At 41.1% G+C, this 22562-nt stretch overlaps 1 protein-coding gene across 5 annotated transcripts in view; it reads right to left on the bottom strand.

Annotated features, from left to right (window-relative positions):
* The window catches only part of RBM47 (RNA binding motif protein 47), a 106356-nt gene extending 90260 nt beyond the window's left edge, over nucleotides 1-16096 (bottom strand). For 3 of the 5 annotated variants that reach the window (XM_039541610.1, XM_039541611.1, XM_039541619.1), the window contains exon 1: nucleotides 15944-16096. In XM_039541610.1, the coding sequence (XP_039397544.1) occupies nucleotides 15944-15957 (14 nt within the window). In that variant the 5' untranslated portion in view covers nucleotides 15958-16096. Of the gene's footprint in view, nucleotides 1-14901; nucleotides 15434-15943 lie in introns of those variants that run through there. The other 2 variants (XM_039541613.1, XM_039541612.1) reach the window with 2 other exon arrangements.
* Nucleotides 16097-22562: the final 6466 nt, after the last annotated feature.

Here is a 22562-nt window from a genome sequence, read left to right as displayed (position 1 = left end):
TGGGGTTGCAGACAGATTTCTCCATGGCACCTCTGCCTCTGATACACTTTCCACCCCCAGCCAGAGCCCTCACCCCCCACACCCCAGCCCTCTGCTCTAGCCTTGAGCCCCCTCCCATACCCCAAACCCCTCAGCCCCACCCCCACCACACATTACCTCCATACTGGTGCACATAACAAAATTAATTCCGCACATGGATGTAAAAAATTAGAGGGAACACTGCAGGCTATGGCCTTTGCGTATTTCCTGTTCTATTGCATCCACCCTTGCTGATGGCTGGGTTAGTAGCAGAGAGGAATATTGAAGGCGCATGGCTGCCACTTCTCACAGAAATCCATGGGAATACCAGTGCTATTTATCACCCCTGCAGCACTGGCTGCACAGCTATATTTGTTATTGTACTGCCACTTGCTGGCCCCATCTCCCATACACACAGATCCTCTGTATGTCAGCCCAGAACTCCTCTGTCATGGCAGCTTTACAGCTTGTTTTTGCCCTTTGAGAATCAGGCCCTTTACATTTTTGGGAGATGGATCCATAGGGTGAGGGCTGACGTGCATGTGCTGAAATCATACCTTAGCACCATTATTATTACTGACTGCTAATGATGCTCTTTGCACTGTACTAGACACACATCTGTATTCTTTGCACTGTACTAGACACAAATTCATTATGTATTACCATGTGTGTACGATTTCTTCAGCTTCAGGTGTGCAGACTTTCTAATTTACTTGCATTTGAATTATACCCCATTTTCACATCTTTGGTTTCCAAAGCAAGTGAAAATCCTATAAAAGCAATACAAAAGTGAATCAGTCTGTTGATTTGACTGACGCCTCTAGAATTTAATTGGGACACAAATAAATGTACACATTTAGCCCATTATGCAAACATTCGCACTGCCTTTTTTACTGTAACTATTTTTTCCTTTTATATCAACCATTCCTTTCTTATCTGGTTTCACTCACTACAAAATCCATGGCCATTTGCTGATTAGCATTCCTTTTCCAGCCTCGCCTTCTTTTCTGTAGGGGTGACCCCACACTTTCTGTGTTAAGACCTGTAAACTCACTGTAGAGGCTTGATTTTGGGTTTACGCTACTGTGCTCAAAAGTTCAGTAGGTTCAGCACCCCAGTGTTTTAATGTGACCTGCTGCCTCAGTAACCTCACTCAGCTCTTCTACAATCCCACCAAATCTGTGAGAAGATTATTACTTTCTTTAGTTGTGTTTTTTAATACACAAAGTGAGATATTACCTTAGTTAGAGAGCACATAATGGAGGCTAGCAAAAGATGCCAATATTATCTCTGGAGGTGAGGGAGCTACCTCTGAGGAATGTTACCCACTTATCCAGAAAAACTGGGTTAGCATTCACCTTCCCTGCTATGCAAGTTCTTTAGCCTATGGTTAAAGAGTCCTAGAATTAAGCTCTAGAAACTGGATGTGAGAGGCACCTCTGATGTCTGTAATAGGTTTGCCTTGGAGTTGTTAAATACTTACTCCATGTGATTGGACTAATTAAAAGTTTTTAATCAAACAAATCCCTGTTTGTGAAAGTATAAAAACTAAGAGGATTAGATGTTTCCACGTTAGTTAAACTAGATATAAGCAGGAAATAAAGTTGTCGCTATTAATTTTAAAATTTGTTACCGTTAGCAGATTTCTGTGAAGTTGGTGGATGATGACATTAATCTGGCAAATTAAAAAAATCCTGCTATTGAACCCAGAGCATCTTTATCATTTGAGAATTAACAAGAAGACAGTAAATCAACTGGTATATTTCTTAGCAAAAAATACCTTCCTTAGATGAACCTTTGACAAGCTTTACAAAGTTTAACACTTCCATCTAAGAACGGAATAACTCATTTTGCATACTGAGATCTTCATTTTGAATATTTCAGCAACCTTGATTAAAGTTGTTTGATCTTTAATATCAAAACTATTATTATTATGTATTACCATAGGAGTCCCAATCAAAATGGTAGGACAGTGTAATTCCTACCCTTTCTTAGCATCCTCACTTTCCAGTAACATTTGAAGCAAAGAATATTTAACCATCACAAAGCTCAGCAGGCGTTTCAGTATGTGATCTCATATAATACCTGAAATATCAGGCCATCACTTGGTTTACATCAGGGGTTCTCAAACTAGCGGTCAGGACCCCTCAGGGGGTCACAAGGTTATTACATGGGGGTCATGAGCTGTCAGCCCTCACCCCAAACCCTGCTTTGCCTCCAGCATTTATAACAGTGTGAAATATATAAAAATGTGTTTTTAATTGATAAGGGGGGTCGCACTCAGAGACTTGCTATGTGAAAGGGGTTGCCAGTACAAACGTTTGAGAACCACTGGTTTACATAATATTTGTCTATTGTTAACAGATGGAAAAATAACGTAAAGCCTCATTAATATTATATTTACCAGCTATGGAGTCTGTGATTTTTAACCACATTATGTTTTTACTTCCAGTTAGGTCCCTGTTGTTAAAAAAAACAACCCAGTTTATTTTAGGGGTGTGTGTGTGTGACTCAGAACCCAACTAACCTTTTGGTTCCTTTGGGAGTGGATTGCTTCAAGAGCTGCCCTGACCAGGGTAGGTAACAGCTAAATGGAATGGAATTCTACCAGTGTATTGTACCCACTTAGCATTCCCACCCTGCCAAAGAACTATAACAAAAATAGTTATAGTCTCCCAATAGTCACGGTCTCCCAACACACCAGTGTCTTATTCCCACTCATAAATTCATGAGTCAATTCCCAAATGAGGCAGTCCAGCTCAGCAGGCAACCCGCAACACTCAGCATTGTCCTCTGCTGTCACTTATTACTCTGCCATGCTCCTTCAGAGCTCCAGATGACTTGTGGAGCAGCGATCCCAAAATTCCCAAGGTTTCTGTCCTGTTCTGCCCAAGCCCCAGTTTAGAAAGATTTACTTCTGCTGTCTAGGTAATAATTCCTCAAATGATGAGTCACGCTCTTATTTGAATCAGGATGCATTAAGCATGTATATCTGACAGTGGTGCCCTTGAAGGAGGAATAGTGAACTGAAGTGCATTTCTAGTGCCAGTAAGGAATAAACAGAGACAACAGAGAACAAAAATAGATAACTAAACCCTTCTCCCACCACCCAAAATAAAACTTTAGTGGACAAGGCTCACTGACCCTATCCATGACCTGTGGAAATTTAGAGGAGAATGATCAGATATGTGGGAATATTGTAACAAATTTCTATTCTACTTCAGTCAGCCATATTGCTCCCCATGGAAACGGGATTCTAGTTAAGTCCTAGAATCATGGTGTGAGTTCTATAGTTAGCGTTTTTGGGCAGTCTGGGCATGTTATATATGTGCTAGTGTTCTACTGCTTTAGGGAGGATGAGAACATTTTGAATGCTGAGTATTTTTTAAAATCTGGCCACTTATTTTGGTGCCTAAAATGGGAAGTGTTGGGTATGGACATCATTTAAAAATTTGTCCATAAACATTTTGCTGCTCCTAATATTTTGCAGTTTTAGGAGTCTGCCAATTCTGCCTATATATGATACAGCTGGCTCTGAAATAAATTATGGTCCCATGGAAACCCCAGTTGCCAGTAAACAAGTATGTTTAGAAAAACTGATTCTTTTGAATAATTTATGCAGGTACACTTTTACTATGACATTTCTTTTGCCAGAGTTACACAGGGAAACTTTGTTGAAAGAGTGTGTTGTACTATATTCAGCAATATTGCTCTGGATTTAAATAGGATCATCAGGGAGGTGGAGCAGAAGGAGGGAAGCTGAGAGATACTGATTTTATGTAGTGTTAGGAAAAACATCTTTCTCTGTTGGTACATTTCATCACGTCAGCGTGGGCTGGTGCTGGCTCTAGGTATGAAATATAAATTTGGTATATAAGGATCTTGCTAATATGATATAAGCATTAATCCACAAATTTTTTGGTCCATTGACAAAAGGATGATTCAAGTAATCTGTAGATTTCTAGCTTGTTGCATAGTAGAAGAGAGAGATTTATGAGGATACAAATGCATTGAATAGTAGCAGCCACAGTTTCACCTCCACCCACATTTTATGGTTTTGTATGTTTGTTTTTAATCAGAATACCACCTACACATGCAACTTCGGTAAGATTAGTAACTACTGTGTGCCAAGAAAATCAATATGCATTTTGCCTTGAATATCTCAAAGTTAAGTAATAACTGGGCCCCTATTTAAGAAAAAAAAGGGAGGGGGCAGGCAGGTTGCAAATACCATCAGTTGCTATGTGATTTCAATAGTGGTGTATGTGGATGGGTGAGTGGGCGTGGGGAGGGAAGAGGCTGGGGCAAGCAGGATTGGACTCAGAGTGGAAGAAGGATGACATTCTAGAAAATTGCTGTCCAGCTTTTAGCAGGCTATGGTAGAATCCAATATGGAAAAGAGCCAGGTCCTGTTGAAGTCCATGAGAGTACTGCCCTGGATTTGAATAGGAGCAGGATCTTGTCCAATAATGAAAGGGCCGTTCAGATGCTACGTGTCCTTATGGGTATGCTGATATTATGCAATACGGTAAAAAATGAAAACCTGTCTAGCACATAACTCTGGTGCACTCAAGGACATACTGCTATTTGTTTTGCAGGCTTACCTCTCTACCAGGGATTAGCAATGTGCCATTGATATCTCCCTATAAAATGTCTTACTTTCAGCATTTCAAAACCTGATCTAACTTTCAGAGGGGAACCGTTTGTTTGGATTCACTTTTAATAAAAAATGAGAAAGAGTTCCATTTTTCTGCTCCAGTCTTTCTCCTGCCTCCAGCTCCTTTGCATTTAAGTTTTCTTTACCCACAAGCATAACAAACTTTCAGCACCAAATAGAAAATAACATGAATTTATACTATGAATATTTTTTTTTAAGTCAGGGAGGGAGCTACTTTAAGTCGCCAACCTTTGCTTTCTGGAAATTCTTTGGTGTATTACTGCATAGCAGAGTGGTGTGACAAGGATAAAGAGATTAGAAGTAGTTTCATTTAACTCCTTCTGTTAAAAAAAACTACAAAGGGCACTAATTTACAGCTCTAAGTATTCCCACAATTCTTCATTAAAATTGACTATAAGTGCAGGAAACTTATAGGCATTAAGAAATAAACTAACAACAAAGTTGTTAGAATACTAAAAATAAAATAAAAATTCCAAAAAGAGAAATAATATAAAGGTATTGAGATCGCCTAACTGTAAAAAAATAAGATGACTTGCAGAGTACATGTACACTGGGGTTTAGCCCTGATTTCAGCCATCGGGGGCCAGTAATCAGCATAGTGTGTAAGTTTCAAACCAGTGTAGATTGTGGTTTTCCTTGTCTACATTAGAGAGTTGTGCTAGTGCAGCTATGGTGGTTGCTGTGATCTGCTGTTGGTTGAAATCAGGGCTAACCCCTCTATTTAGACAATGGCTCAGATACCAAGGGAGCTATCCCATGTTCTTTGTGAACTTCCATTCATAAGTGAATGGGAATTTGGGTATGCCTGGAATGCAGGATCAAGCCTCAAAACTTGGAAAAATTATGATAATTTGTTATAAAGGCCCTCTGATACTACGGTTCACAAAAATCACTCTGTGTCTTTCTAGCAAGGTCACCAACTCAGTGCTTTACCATAAGAAGAATTTAATAATTGTTCCCCTATTAGAGCTGGGTAAACTGTTCTAGCGAATAATTTACATGGGCACCTTGCCCATTTTCCTGCTTGTGAACTATCCACACAACAGTTTTTAGAAAGGTGTTCACTATTCAGAATTGTTAAATGAACACTTGTGGGGTATATATGGCATTTCATCTTATTTGTGAAGTAATTGCTTGGACTCTATCTTCAACTATTTGGTATGAATAGTGTTTGAATGGTTACCTAAGTGACTTGTTTCTGACTCTTGACTTCAAGTTAGTTGGGGCAGGGACTCATTTCATTGTGCACACAGTGCCTAGAACAATGGGGATCTACTATAACAAAACACAAACAAGAATGGAGCTATACCCATTTACATAGCTGAGGATTTTGTCGAGTATGTTTAGCAGATGAAGGGTTTGAACCTGCACCATTTAAATCATTGAGAGTTTTGCCACTGACTTCAAGAGGGACAGACTTTTTTTCAGGAACAAAACATCCATTCTGAAACTTTGTACCTCATCATTGGGTCTGATTATAAACAAAATGCCAGTTGCGATATCCATTCGGCAAAGCAGAGAGAAAGTATTAAACAACACACACAGTCTGCAATCACATAATCTCTAACTGCTAATGATTGAGGCCCAACTCCTATTCAGTACTCTTAACTTGTCTGTAAAAGAATATTTAAAAAGCCCTTTCTTTCACTATTCAGCATTAAACAAGTTTAGACTCACATTTCCCCCCTTCTGTTAAGTTGGCTTGTTCATGCCAAGCAAATATGCAAATCCTACACTGTAGGAGCAATTTGAACATTGCTGATTCTGATTTAATCACTTCGCCGCCAAAACACTCAATACTGTAAGGCTGTTTATGTTTAAAAAAATTAAGGTCCAAATCAATCTGTACCATATTTATAGCACGTAGGACAATAAATGAATAGAGATCATATTTCCAATATCCCATTCATTACCTTCTAATATGAAAACACAGGTTCATTTCAGGTAAATGGTACGTCAACTTAATTTGTGAATAATTGTCTAGCCGGGGGCGGGGAGAAAAAACCCTCAGTGGAACAGAGTGGATTTCTACACTACTATTTCCTATGTTTAACAAAGCAGTCATAGTGTGTGTGTGTAAGTAATATACAATATGAGGGGTAGTGTGAGAGTCTGATCTTGAAGCATGCTGCGTCCTTGCTGAGACTCTGCAATCAACTTTATTGGGATTTACAAGGTCTCTGCAGGTGCTCAGCACCTCTCTAGATTAGGGTCCAAATTTCCAAACCTACCACTGGGTCCATGCGCATGGAACCCTATGCCCATGCAGAACCCATAGTCTAAAATGATCATTTGATACAGGGCAACATTTCTAAAAGCATCTAAAGGAGTTCGGCATCTAACTCCCACTGACTTGCAATGGGAGCTGGCTGCCTAACTCCCTCAGGTGCTTTTGAAAATCCCACATATAGTGTTTAAGGCCCTAATCCTGACCGATGCAACTACATCTGGAGTCTCAGCCTTGGTGTCACCACACTTTGAGAACCACTAGTATAAAACACGCATTTGTCACTTCACAGTGCAGGAGACATTGGACCTTTAATCTGTCACTGATCTAGGACTTAACATTGACCATCCTAAATCTCAAGGCAGTGTAATTTGTGGGGGAAGGAGGGATTCCATGTTTTGGGGAAAGAAGGAAACCATCTTTAAATATTAACATTTTTAAAGGTGTCTGAAAGCTGCTCAGAGATTTGGACTGTTAGTAGTAGTCTTGGCAGAGCGAGATGAGGGCTGAAAAGCCACAGAAAGGTACAAGATAAATGCAGTTTATTACATGGGTATCACCACCACCTGTGGTATAAATGTTTATGTGGAGCTTTTTATCTATCTTAGATGCTTATATGGCCCTCATTACCATAATTTCTGCGCACCTCACAATCTTTAATATATTTATCCTCACAACACCCTTGTGAAGTATGGAAGTTCTATGATCCCCATTTTACAAATGGGGAACTGATGCACAGAGACAATAAGGGTATGTATACACTTCAAGTAAACGTCCACGGCTGGCCCATGCCACCTGACACAGGCTCATGGGGTTTGGGCTGCAGGACTGTTTAATTGCAGTGTAGACATTCTGGCTCAGGCTGCAGCCCAAGCTCTGGGACCCTCCCACCTGGCAGGATCTTACAACCCAGGCTCCAGCCCAAGCTGGAATGTCTACATTGCAATTAAACAGCCCCTTAGCCCAAGCGAGTTGTGGATCTTTAAATTCCAGTGTAGACATACCCTAAGGCTGTGGCTACACTTAGCACTTTGAAGCGCTGCCGCGGCAGCGCTTTGAAGCACTAAGTGTAGTCAAAGCACCAGCGCTGGGAGAAAGCTCTCCCAGCGCTGTCTGTACTCCACCTCCCTGTGGGGAATAACGGACAGCGCTGGGAGCCATGCTCCCAGCGCTGGGGCTTTGACCACACTGGCGCTTTGCAGCGCTGGAGAGGGTGTGTTTTCACACCCTGCTGCAGCGCTGCAAATTTGTAAGTGTAGCCAAGCCCTAAGTGATTTGCCTAAGATCACAGTGGAAGTCTGTGGTGGAGCAGGGACTTAAGCCCAGGTTTCCCAGGTCTAAAGCTTGTGCTACAACTAGTGGGCCATTCATTCCTCTCTTCTCTTTTATTCAGCTACTGATTTAAAATCTATTGTGTATATATAACATACAGAAAAGTTAGTGTGTGACTTCAGAGGGAATCCTTTCAGCTGTGGTTGGAGTTTGGGAAAAACTTCAAAAATACCAAGATTGAAGTGCACTGGCAGTTACTTTCTAGACAATTGTTAATTCTATATACATTATTAATAAATTCTAAATAAATGTTGTTAAATTGATGTTCTTTCTGTATCTTTAGTGCATAACCCAGGACAGGTTTAAAAATGAAGTGCTGGTAGAATTAGCTTCCAGATTTTTGCAAAAGATCATACTTTGATCTGGAAATAGGGAAGCGTAACATCATCGTAAGTAGTTTGTCTCATTACACATGCAAGTACAACATGGCAAACCGATAAGACATGGGAGGGAAATATGCACTAAAAGTGGAGGGATGGTTTAGAGTATTTGGAAGGAACAAAAAAACTGGTTCCTGTTTTCAGATTCTTTATGTGTACATATTGCATACGGAGGCCTGAAGCCCAGGCCCACAGGGCTGGAGAGAGGCCAAAAATCAGAACCTTTTATCAGACTTCCCCCTTCCATCCAAATCTTGGCATTTTGGATAAAATAGAACCCAGATCTGAACCATCTCTAATCAAAATAAAAATGGCTCTTTAGCCCATCTTATTTATTAAAGCCCAGCCCATTATTACTTGTGTTGAGGTAGTGTCTGGGACCACCAGTCATGGACCAGGACCCTAATGTATTAGGAACTGTTCCAACACAGAATAAAAAGAGGGTCCCTGTCCCAAGGAGCTTACAAACTAAGTATAAGAAAAGAGGCAACAGGTGGATAGGTACAGAGCCGTAACTAGAGATTTTTGCGCCCGAGGCAAGGGACAGGGGCGGCACGTCCGGCTCTTCGGCAGTGGGTTCCTCTCGGAGGGAAGGACCCGCCGCCGGATTTCCGCCGAAGAGCCAGATGTGCCGCCCTTCTCCCTTGCTGACGACCGGCAGCAATTCGGCAACGGGTCCCTCAGTCCCTCTCGGAGGGAAGGACTTGCTACTGAATTGCCGCTGAAGGAGAGACTTTCTGTGCCACTCTTTCCGCGCCCGAGGCAAGTGCCTCACTTGCCTTGCCCTCGTTACGGCACCGGATACATACAGAAAGATGGGGGAGCAAACAAGGGACAATAGCGGCCAGCAATTCTGTACTATATACTGTACTCTACACAGTACAGATTCACCTCAAATAAAGATCTTAAATCCCATGGTTTTGGTGGAGTTTTGCTTTGAATCTGGAACTCACAGTGATACTCACAGGACATGAACAACAAAATATGTCTAATCCTCTCTGAATTGAAAATTCAGTGTTTCACACAGTGCTAATAAGTAATCATAGGATTGTTGGTCTACTCTGCGGTCTTTAACTAAACATACTTGTCCATGCATGTGTAAAGGTTTACTGCAGGTCTAGATGGAAATGGATTTTTCAAGGTTTCAGAAAATGCTAGTTGGGGGGAAAATCTTGTGGTCATTAAAGCTGCCTTGGCACTTTTCACAAGAGTGGATGTATTAACCCTGGCATCTGGGCCTAGTCTGAGTTTGGGTAACTGAAGTCTGCCTACAGTTTCATTTACCCTCTTAAAAAAAATAATTGATGGTGTAAAATGGGTGATATTTTCCACTCCAAAGGTAGCTGTATTTTTATTATCCCTCTGTGTATCTCAGTACATTTCTATAAAGTGCTTTGTGATCATCAACTTGATATTTATTCAGTGACGTATCTAAGTTGGCTTTACTGTTTACACACCGACAAACCTAAACCTGTCTTGGATGAAGCAAGTCATTCTACTTCCTACTTAGTGCTTATACTCCTTCTCATTTACACAGGTTTTGCATCAGTACAGTAGACTGACTTCAGCAGAGTTACTACTAATTTACACCAGTGTAAACGAGAGGGTGATCAGGCCTCTATTGTTTGCAGAAAGTGGGAAAGAGCTAAACTTGATCCTTACCTTTTTTAGCTCTATGGTCTGTACATGCAGTTCTTCTCATTCATTCTGTAAGATGCATTACAATTGGGATGGTGCTTCAACAAAGTAAATCCAGTTGAGGGACTAGATGACTCCAGAGCTTAGTAAATAGGATACAGAGCTTTCTGCCTCTGGGTTGTCAGTTAAATCCAGCCCAGTTTGTTAGCAATAGGGTTGCCAGGTGTCCAGTTTTCGACTAGAACGCCTGGGCAAAAAGAGACCTTGGCGGCTCAAGTAGGCACTGCCAACTGGGCCATTAAAAGTCCAGTCCATGACCAGGGGCGGCTCTAGACACCAGCGTGCCAAGCAGGCGCGTGGGGCGGCCCTTTCCCGGGGGGCGGCATTTGGGTCCGGTGGACCTGCCGCAGATATGACTGCGGCAGGTCCACCGGAGCCCGGGACGAGCGGACCTGCCGCAGGCATGACTGCGGCGGGTCCCCTCTTCCCGCGGCTCCGGTTGAGCTCCCGCAGGCATGACTGCGGCAGGTCCGCTCCTCCCTGGCTCCGGTGGACCTGACGCAGGCATACCGGCGGGAGCTCAACCGGAGCCGCGGGAAGAGGGGACCCGCCGCGGGACCGCGGAAGGGCGGCGCAGCGCACCACGTTGCTTGGGGCAGCCTACTTTCTAGAGCCGCCCCTGTCCATGACTCAGCCCTGGCTCCGCAGGGCTCCCAGAAGTGGCCGCCGAGTGCTGGCTAAGCGGTCCCAATGGTCAGGAACCGCAAACTGTGGGGGCTGCAGGGGCGGTGCCTGCAGGCACGAGGGCACCATGAAGACCCTCACTGGCTGCCCATGCACCTAGGGGCTGCAGGGACCTGGCAGCCACTTCCTGGGAGCTGCGGTAAGCGCCACCAGGACCCTGCATCCCTGCCCCAGCCCAGAGCTCTCCCTTGCACCCCAAACCCCTCATACCCAGCTCCACCCCAGAGCCCACACCCCCAACTGGAGCCCTCATCCCCCCCACCCCAATCCCCTGCCCCAGTCCAGAGCCCTCTCCCATACCCTGAACCCCTCATTTCTATCCCCATCTGGAGCCTGCACCCCCAGCCCAGAACCCATACCCCCCCACACTCCAACCCCCTGCCCCACTCAGAGCCCTCTCCTGCGCCCCAACCCCCTCATCCCCAGCCTCACCCCAGAGCCCGCACCTCCAGCCAGGCCCTCACCCCTCTCCTGCACCCCAACCCCATGCCCCAGCCCGGCGAAAGTGAGTGAGGGTGGGGGAGAGCGAATGACAGAGGGAGGGGGGAATGAGACAAGCAGGGGCGGAGCCTCAGAGAAGGGGCAGGGTGTGGCGGGACCTTGGGAAGGGGCTGGGCAGGGCTGAGCTGTTCAGTTTTGTGTGATTAGAAAGTTGGCAACCCTAGTTAGTGACTGAAAATTGTTACTATCTGAATGGCTCTTTAATATTCTATTTGAAATAAGTCTGATGCATTTGTAGTTTGTCTCGCCCCTTCATTCTCCAAAATATCCCACCTTTGCCTGTATCCCCTCTCAAATCTTCTGCAAGCTAACTAGGTAAAAAAAAAATATACAGTCTGAATATTATCTTGTGGAACGTATATTCTAAAAAAAAGTCCTCTCTGCTGAGAGAGAGTTCCTCTATGATTTTCAGCGGATAAAATGTAAAAAGAAAACAAACAAAAAAGCCCCTAAACATGAGGCTGTCTGTGGACTTTGCAGTTAATAAGAAGTTGTGCTCTATTGAGTTTACTGTGTCACCAAAACCTTTGCAAGTCTTAACTATACAAAGCCTACATTGTCTTGACAAGGATACTGAGAAGATGTGCCTGATGTTGGCAGGAGCTAGGTGTACCCAGAACCATGTTATTAAAAAAAATAACAACAGAAAAGAAATATTCTTTTAGGCCTCTTACTGGGAAAGATAACGAGCAGTGTCCTTACTACAAATGTATAGCATTCACTGGTCAGTTTTAGAAACATGAAAATTGAAAAACGATAGATGGGAACACAGTTCTAAGTGACCCGAGTATAATTTAGGTCGAGGGGTGCTCAGATTAGGGCTTTTGCTTTATACTCATCTCCAATATTGAGATGTAAATGTCCTGAAAGAGAGAGAGAGAGAGAGACAATCTTCATGCATAACTATCGGTATAAAAAGTTAACTAATAAAGGACTGGCAGATGTATTTCCTCCCTAAGGGCCAAGTCCCATAGAAATCAATTGCAATACTCCCACTGTGTTCAGTAGGAAAAGGATTGGGCCCTTAAGTCTCTACTATTGTTTGTCGATAGTAATGCAGACACTTTTAGTACACTTCTTAGTCATTTGGATCATTCTTAATTTGAGAACTCGGATGAGTGTAATATAACAATTGCCAGAGTCCAGGAAAATACATACATAACTCATTATTCTAAACCAATACGAGCATGCATATGTATGTTCAGAATAGCTTTAATAGCGTTCAACTCTAAATAGTGTGCCATCTAACTTTTGTTATTAGATATTTACATTGACAACCAGCTCAAACTAGATCTGAGCACCTGCTTTTAGTTAACAGAGAAAGTACAGCAGACATTTAAAAAATCCTAATGAGCACAGTCATATGAATTTCCCTGATATCAGACACTTATACAGCTTTCACAGACAGGCTTCTATCATATGACAGTGATGACTGAATCAGCATAATTCAACTTCTGTACAATGTGTAGAACAGCAAATTGTAACACCGACCATTAGAGATATGGATGGCCATTGGCCACAGACTTAAATCATGATCCTGCAGTAATCTCCATGCAGGTGGACTCCTGCACCTATGAAAAGTCCTACAGTAATCAATGGGGCTCCATGCATGGACCTCCTGGCAGGCTCAGGCTCTTAGATAAAAATTTTCTTGAAACAATATTTCCATAAACATTTGCCATTTTAGTTGCTTAAAATAAGTACTCTTATCCAAAAGTGTTTGGTGTTATTTTATACTTTGCTGATGTACAGCACATTCCTTTGATTTTTTTAATCCAACATTGATTTTTCAGACTGGACTGGAACATTAAGATACAGATATTATTAGGAGTCATATTTACATGCCAAAGCTAGCCTGCCTTGTTGTGTGTGTCTGAAATCCCAAGATATATGAGGAAAAGAGAGGGCCCAATTCTCATCTCAGACAGATTGTAAATCAGGAATAGCTATATTGAAGTCAATGAAGTTACTTCTTTGGGGTAAAACATGAGTGAAAGAAGAACCTGGCCCAGTGACTGAATAAGAGCGGGAGAGAAACTGAGAATACAAGCACAATGTTTCCCCCTAATTTATTTTTCAGACTCTAATGTTATTTTGACTATATAGTTTGATTTTTAGCCTTGTTAGTAATTTAAACATGAATCTCTGTTAGATAAACTCCATATAGCAGTATATTTCTGGTGTTATCTTATTTTCCTTTCTCAAGAGTGCACATTGTCTTCAGTTTTCCAATTTTATACCAGGCTCTGCTTAATACCACAAGTGATCTTTCACCTTTATGATCTGGCACCTGCAGTACTTGGGAGATGTTTAGTATATAATGTTGCATATCTCTCTGGCAATAGTCCTAAAGTACAACAACTTGCTACATATTTGTTGCAACAGCCTGATGTATGCTTTTATTCTTTTCTCGCCCTGACCATCATGTGAACTCAGCATTAGACTTGTAAAGAAATATTGCAATATTGTCCAAATTATTATTACATAAAACTGGAAGGCTCATAAAGACACCACTATTAGATTCAAACTAGCCCCTGGGGCCAAGTTCTGCACTGTGATCTCAGCTGGGTGGCATAGGTAGAATTTAAGGCAGATTTCAAAATCTAATCTTTTGTTTTGCTATATCCAACTTTGAAAATTCTGTGACTTTAGCCCCAATCTTTATTTTAAAGCCCCAATGGGAAATGAACTGTATAATTTTAATTTGTAAAACAAACTGTTTCTTTTTACATGCATAGGGAGGGAGACATGCCCCAACAATCCTCATCTAACCACACATAAATCTAACTAAAGGCATATAAAGGTGAGATCGACTATAATATATTTTATTTTTAAATAGCTATTAGAAAAGTCTTGTTCTCTTCATTTTAATGTCTCTAATCAGAGATCTCAGCTAGCTGCCCTGTTAATTTGTAATTTGTCATCCATCAGAATTATGTCACCACTACATGTTCTGCACAGACTGATTTTAACTAAAAACGAACACAAACATATTTACTTCAACACTATTTAACACATCAGATAAGAAGATACTGGCATGTTATACTTTGATATGAAGATGTACATAATCTTTTAAACTTAACTTCTGAAATAGCGTATGTACCAAAAATCACTTTTCAGTCTTCTCTTAGTTGATATTTCTTGTTTCCTCTCTAATCTTACAAGTTTTTAAAGAAAGAATCCAGTCCATTGCTCAATCACTTGAAAGGATTTATCAAAACTTAGTTCAACTTGTGGTTTTGTTTCTGTTTTTTTACAGAGATTACATAAAACACTTTTTCAAAAATACCTTACGTCCCACCATGTTCTTAAAACAATCACAAGAGAATAAACCCTGCAGTAAGGACACAGGGATAGCACGGTGAACACAAAAATTTACCTACCTGTTTTGTGTTTCTGAAGTCAGTCTCTACACTTAAGCACCATTCACAGAGAAGAAAGAGTTTCTGGGCAGCAATGCATCTTCTTACTTTTTCTAATGTTCTGCTAAATGAGGAGTGTTGAGCAACTCCCTACAATGCTGTTTAACCCCCTCCTTTCACTCTCTGCCAGTTTAGAGTTTCTGAACACTGAAATGCATGCAGAGAAACTTGTAATTAGTAATACCAGCTAAGCTAAAACCCTTGATTCTCACTGACCTAAGCTGCACATTCCAAAGTACTAAACAGGAGTGCTAATCAGAAGGCACTCTTTTAGACTAAATTCCTGACTAGACATAAAGCATGAAAGTTAAGCTAAGATATTGCCCTACCAGAGCCTACTTTCTGCCTACTGGCTTGGTAAAGCCTGAGATATCTCAGGACTCAGGAGCACACACTGTGACTGTGAGAGGAAAATGTTAAGTGTCTCATCTCTGTGTTCTTTTTTTTCTTCCCCCTCTCTTGTTCTCCCTGCTCACAGTAGCAAGGTTGTCTCTTGTATACTCCCTGCCCTTAAACTCACCAAACCAGATTTTTACTCCCGACACCAGCAACTTCCCGTAAATCTGAACTGAAATTTTATCCTGTTCAGAGCCTTTGCTGGCTCAAGGCCAGCGCAGCATTCCTGTTGTTTTAGGAGTGCAGATATCTTTGCTTTTTAAAAAAAATAAAATCACGGGGGACGGAGGGGGCAAGGATAACCTGAAGAGATGTAAAGACTGGCATGAGAGAGACACTTGGAAGCAGTTTAAGTATTGTTTGACACCCCATGTTTGTTTGGTTTTTTTTTTAAAGGTGGAGTTCCAATGTGAATATCAGAGAGGGAGAATATATCCCCTCACTAAAATGGAACCACCTATTTGCTGAGCCACCTGCTTTATCTCTGAACAAAGTGCTTTAGGAACAAGATGTTAAATCATGGGTGTCTTTCCCCCTGGTATTAAACAATGTAGGTTTTCAATATAGAGATGTAGATTTAAAGGGAAAACAAATCAATAGTACTCACCTGAGGCATAGCATGGCTCGAATTAGTACAGGTAGATATTGCACTAGGAGAAACACACAAGCTTTTCTGATCCAGTTTCATCAGTACAGTGGTTGTGCTTGTTAAATAAGTGCCTCATTTCAACCCCTTATGACCTGAAGTTACATCTGGTTTCTAGAAAAGGAACAAAAGAGAAACTAGTTTTAGAAGCAACAACCAAGCCCTCTTTTAACCTCTCTGTGATCTCTCTGACAATTGTTTTTTAAACTCAAAAGAAACAGTGATGCCAGAGAGTAAACTTTCCCTTCCCACCCCCTTTACCTTAGCTGCCTATGCAAGGGTTAAGTAGCCTGATGTATTTAAACAAAGCACAAAACCTGTTTATAATAAATGCAATCAGCCAACAGAAATCTAATTCAGTACTTGTGACTAAACAAACTGGAACAGGAAGCACACATCAGAAATTTATAAAAAGTACTAATTCCTGCTTGCATTGTCATGCAACTGAAAAATGTTTCTACTTCTCTTTAGAGTCTTTTGTTCAATGGCAATTCACTTTTGTGTGTGAAAAGTTTAATACTCTGATGTTTAATCATTTGCATGCAAACACTTGACAGAACAATATTTGCTTTTTGTACAGAATACTATGGAACCTTTTCATTATTTTTCCTGCTTTGGGGAAGGGATGTTTCTGTAGCTAGGTTTTATTTTCAAATTACTTTTTGTAACTTATGAGAGTTGTACATGGTACCTTTACTGTATAATACTTGCACACAATAAGAACTCAAACTGGAGAATAATGAAGAGTCATAACAAATAAAATGTTTAAGGTAGATAGTATTGAGGGTTAAAGCTATTGTTGACAATATTCTGCAACCATATTTGTAAAGTATTATAAAATGCTGACAGCTTTATCACCTGGGAAGATACTAAAACTGCAGTGTTTTGCAGCATTCTGTCCCTTAAGACTAAGTTTCTCTGTTAAATTTTTATGTAAGCAAAAGTTACATTGACTCTTACTGAGTTTTGCTTGAATAAGAACTTCAGGATTGGGCCCGTATTAGTATAATAAAACCAAACAGCTACATACTGAGACTACGTCTACACTAGCACTTATGTTGGCAAAACTTTTGTCACTCAGGGGTGTGAAAAAAAACACCCCTGAGCAACATAAGTTTTGCCAGCATAAGCGCTCATGTGCACAGCACTGTCTGTGGGAGACTCTCTCCTGCAGACACAGCTACCGCCGCTTGTTGAGCTGTTTTTATCATGTCAATGAGAGAGTTCTCGCCCGTCAGTATAACACAGCTACATGAGCACTTTTACAGCAGCACAGCTGTATTGGTAGGTGTAGACATGGCCTAAAATTTGAAGTCATGGAATGAGCGCCTAATGAATGAATCTCATGCACTTGCTCAGTGCATAGTTTCAGTGTTCCTAATTTGTATGTAATCAAAACCATTTCCACCCCCAACCAATCAAATACACTGTTCCTCAAAGAAGTCTATAGTTATGCCAAATGTTAGTTTAAACTTCAGCTGTTTTTTGCTGTAGCTCTGCTTAAATAGACTAGTGTTAGAATTTTTAAGTGAGAAGTGTATTTTTTTCCACTGCACCATAACTAAAAAATGGATAAAGGAATTAGCTCAAATTTTCCAAAAATGCATCTTGAGGAAGAATGCAAATATAGGAAATTTTGACCCCAAAGGTGGTGAATGTTTTTGAAAATCACAAGTATTATTGAGCAAATAATGGGAGAAAAGAAATTGTCCACAAGCATTTATTTTAATTAAAATGTGAATGTTATTGAACTGTATTTACAACCATTTCACATGAACATTTGGGCAGCTGAGCACTGATAGAATAAATATTCGTGCAATGGAAATTTTGAGACTTTTTTGCAAATCAAATTTTGAGGGTTTTGCAAGCAAATTTGACACTAGGTGGGTGAAGGCCACATCCTGAAGTCCTCGCTCTCTATTCAGCATACCATAGAAGACTCAGATGATAATGAGGACTTGAGAAAAACCTCTTATTGACCCCATTAACTTAAGGCTCGGCCCTAAGTAATTAAAATTGGATGAAAGTATCCCTGGAGATTTATGATCAAATATATATACATTATTGGATTTTTAAAGATATAACACAAAACAATTTATCCAAGACACTAATGCCCAACCTGGAATCAGAGTCTCTTTTTCTCTCCCTATATGTTTAGTCAATCCAACTGTGAGGAGCTCTTTAAGTTCTGAGCAAAAAGTGATCCAGTGTAGGAATGTAAATGAGATGTGCTGTAATTTGCTGCAATACCCATCACTCTGTCGGGTTAAATGAGCCAAGTGCATTCAGAACTCTGTAGTAGTGAGCACAGGTTTCCTGTTCCCTTGCCAAGCCGTGGTAGGGTTTCTAACTAAGAGAAAAGAATTTAATGAGTTCACAGCAAAGTGAATTAAGTTAAGTGTAGCATGATTAGACTATGAACGCTAATCTTAAAAGCAAAAGCACTTGATTGAGGAAGGTGCCCTTCAAAACTGATTCTGCTAATTGTAACTGAAAATTCTGGCCAGATACTTACATGCTTTATCTTAACAGTTATGGGACTTCCTGCTGAAATATCATAGAATCAGAAATGTAGGGCTGGAAGGGACCTTGAAGCCATCAAGTCCAGCCCCCTGTGCTGAGGCAGGACCAAGGAAACCTAGAGACCATCCCTGATGGTCGTTTGTCCAACCTGTTCTTAAAAACATCCAGTGACAGGGATACCACAACCTCCCTTGGAAGCCTATTCCTGTGTTTAATGAGCCTTAAAGTTAGATAGTTTTTCCTAATAGCTAACCTAAATCTCCCTTGCTGCAGATTAAGCCCATTATTTCTTGTCCTATCTACAGTGGACATGGACAACAATTGATCACAGTCCTCTTTATAGCAGCCCTGAACATATTTGAAAACTGTTATCAGGTCCCCCCTGAGTTTTTTCTCAAGACTAAACATGCCCAATTTTTTTAACCTTTCCTCGTAGTTCAGGTTTTCTAAACCTCTTATCATTTTTGTTGCTCTCCTCTGAACTCTCTCCAGTTTGTCCACCTCTTTCCTAAAGTGTGGCAACCACAATTGCACACGACTCCAGCTGGGGCCTCACCAGTGCCGAGTTCAGTGGGACAGTTACCACCCTTCTCCGACAAACAACACTCCTGTTAATACACCCCAGAATTATATTAGACTCTTTTGTTACTACATCACACTGACTCATATTCAATTTATGATCAACTATAACCCCCAGATCTTTTTAGCAGTACTACCACCTACCCAGTTATTCCCCATTTTGTGGTTGTGCATTTGATTTTTCCTTCCTAAGTGAAGTACTTTGCACTTGTCTTCATTGAATTTCATCTTGTTAATTTCAAACCAATTTTCCAGTTTGTCAAGGTCACTTTAAATTCTACTTCTGTCTTCCAAAGTGCTTGCATCCCCTCCCAGCTTGGTGTCATCGGCAAATTTTATAAGCATACTCTCCACTCTGTTAGCCAAGTAATTCATGAAAACATTGAATAGTCCTAGACCCAGGGCTGACTGTTGCAGGACCTCACTAGATGCACCCTCCCAGTTTGACAGCGAACCATTGATAACTACTTTTTGAATATGGTCTTTCAACCAGTTGTGTACCCACCATATAGTAATTGCATCTAGACATTTCCCTAGTTTGCTTACGAGAACGTCATTGGGGACTGTGTCAAAAGCTTTACTTACACATCTACTGCTTCCCCTTATCCACTAGGCTAGCAACCCTGTCAAAGAAGGAAATTAGGTTGGATTGGCCTGATTTGTTCTTAACAAATTCATGCTGGCTATTCTTTATAATCCTATTATCCTCTAGGTACTTACAGATTGATTGTTTAATCATTTGTTGTAGTATCTTTCCACATATCAAATTTAGGGTGACTGGTTTATAATTATCTGGGTCCTCTTTGTCCCCCCCTTTAAAGATAGGTACTAGGCTTGCCCTTTTCCAGTCCTCACCTGTTCTCCATGCGTTCTCAAAGATAATTGCTAATAGTTCCAAGATTGCTGCAGCTAGTTCCTTAAGTACCCTAGGATGAATTTCATCAGGCCCTGCCAACTTGAATACATCCAGTTTATCAGAATATTCTTTAACCTGCTCTTTCCTTATTTTGTCTTATGTTCCTTTCCTTTTGCTGTTAATATTAATTGTGTTTGAGTATCTGGTCACCCACTAACCTTTTTAGTGAAGAGGGAAGCAAAGTAGTCATTAAATACCTCAGCCTTCTTGATATCAGTTATTAGCTCTCCTTCCCTGCTAAGCAGAGGACCTACACTTTCCTTCGTCTTTCTCTTGCTCCTAATGTATTTAAAGAAACTCTTCTTATTGCCTTTTCTGTCCCTTGTTAGGTCCAACTGATTTTGTGCCTTGCCTTTCTGATTTTATCTCTACATGCTTGTGCTTTTCTTTTGTCCACCTCCTTAGTAATTCGTCCATTTTTGCACTTTTTGTAGGATTCTTTTTTTTTTTTTTTTTCAGGCCATTCTTCTTACCATATGTGAAACATGCCTCAGGTGGCTCGTGACCAGGATTCATCACCCAATTTGGTCCACCGGTTGGTTCATTAGCTTCCTCAGCCTGGGCTGGGTACTGACAGGGAATGCGACATGAACGCTGATCTGATCATTAAAGAGCTCCTGGTGAAGTCATATTGGACTTTACTATTCTTCCTATCTTTCTTTGGCACCAGGATAGCTTGCATTTGTGCCTTTAATATAGTCTCCTTGAAAAATTGCCAGCTCTCCTGAACTCCATAGATTTTCTTCCCATGGGACCTTACCTACCAGTTTGTAAAATCTGCTTTTTTGAAGTCAATTGTCCTTATTCTGCTGTTCTCACACCTTCCTTTCCTTAGAATCAGGAAATCATTCATTTCATGATCAATTTCATCCTAACTGCCGTCCACCTTCAGATGCACTATTAATTTCTCCCTGTTGGACCTAAGAGATTCAGATAGCTTAATGATGCGTAAAAATGTAGATAAAGACAAGTGATGTACATTGCTGGCAAAACCAGTGAAATTAACATATTCAGCAATGCCTAACTTTTCACGAACTTTCAATAATGAGTCATAAGGAACTGGACATTTTCTGATTGGAAGCCTATAGATAAAATCATGTGTTTCTAGGGGTTGTACCATATAGAGAACAAACATCTTTACCTATAATATCAGGGAAAAGCACCAGTTATTGTAATTCCTAATTAGCCACCCCGTAGTCCACTTTACTCAGACATGGAAATTGATCAAAACTTGGGCCTGGTCTACACTAGGAAATTAGGTCGGTATAACTGTGTTGCTCAGGGGTGTGAAAAATCCACCTCCCTGAGTGACTCAATTAAACCAACCTAACTCCCAGTGTAGACAGTGCTACGCCGATGGAAGAATTCTTCTGTAGATCTAGCTATTGCCTCTCAGGGAGGTGGATTGCCTATGCCAATGGACAAACACCTCCCATTGGAATTGATAGTGTTTTCACTGAAGTACTACGGTGGTGCCGCTGCAGCATTTTAAGTGTAGACCAGCCCTTAGCTTAGGACATAGTGCCTCCTGCCAGCAAAACTGACTTAGAAACATATCAGGTCAATGAAATATTCTAGCCAGGACCATGATATCATAATAATTATAAGAAAAACCTCCTTCCAAATAACAAAATGCAGCAACATAACCTAGTGGATTGTGTCACAGTCTGTTGAGAGGAACTCGCACAAAAATATTTTACAAGCAGGGAAAAAATCATGTCTCTTTTCACCATGTTCATACGAGAACACATCTCATTGCATAAGCTACAGGAGAAGTCTCATGTAGTAGCCACAGTTGTTGGGGGCAAGATGAGAGGATCATAAAATCTGACACTTCTCTCCCCCTTCTCTTGTGTCACTGACACTGAGGTTTCTCACTTACCAGTTTTCTGTGTTCACATCACTAAAAGTCGCATCCAGGCCCTTCTTATCTCCCATCTTGAGTATTTGCAACATCCTCCTCTATGGCCTTTCTCATACTCCCCTCGCTTCCCTCAGGCCTGTTCAAAATGCTGCTGCATCTTCCTGGCCTGTTCTGACGATGTCACTTCCCTCTGTGAGCCCTCCACAGGCCCTCCTTTCTCCACTGGATTAAGTTAAGGCTTCCCAAGGCCTTTCACCTCTTAGCCTCTGCATACTTATCCACTCTTGCATCTTATTACATTGCCCCCGCCTCCTTGGTTCCATCTACAATGCCAACCCCAATCACTCCTTTGTCCACTTCTTTCACAAGTGCCTTTGCACTTTCTTCCTTGCTGCTCTTTATGTATACACACAACACCCTCTCTAAACTTGTATGTAAATAAAACTGCTACTGTGTCCTCCTTAAACCACTCCTTAAGATCCATTTCTACCATGGTACACATGGGAAACTGCCAACATAGTCTTAGCCCCTAATAGCCATCTACCTGATATCTATTTTGTTTTTTTAATCTGATCGCTTACTTAAAAATATTAAATTGCTTCATCCCATCTAGCTATGCACATAACTAATCTATTCAGCCCCCTGTGTCCTATTGTCAGTAACCTAATCCTCCCTCCCTCAGTCTTGCCAATTGTTTG

The sequence above is a fragment of the Mauremys reevesii genome, linkage group 5, assembly GCF_016161935.1.
Source record: "Mauremys reevesii isolate NIE-2019 linkage group 5, ASM1616193v1, whole genome shotgun sequence".
NCBI classification, from domain to species: domain Eukaryota; kingdom Metazoa; phylum Chordata; order Testudines; family Geoemydidae; genus Mauremys; species Mauremys reevesii.
This window is presented reverse-complemented; position numbering and strand designations above follow the sequence as displayed.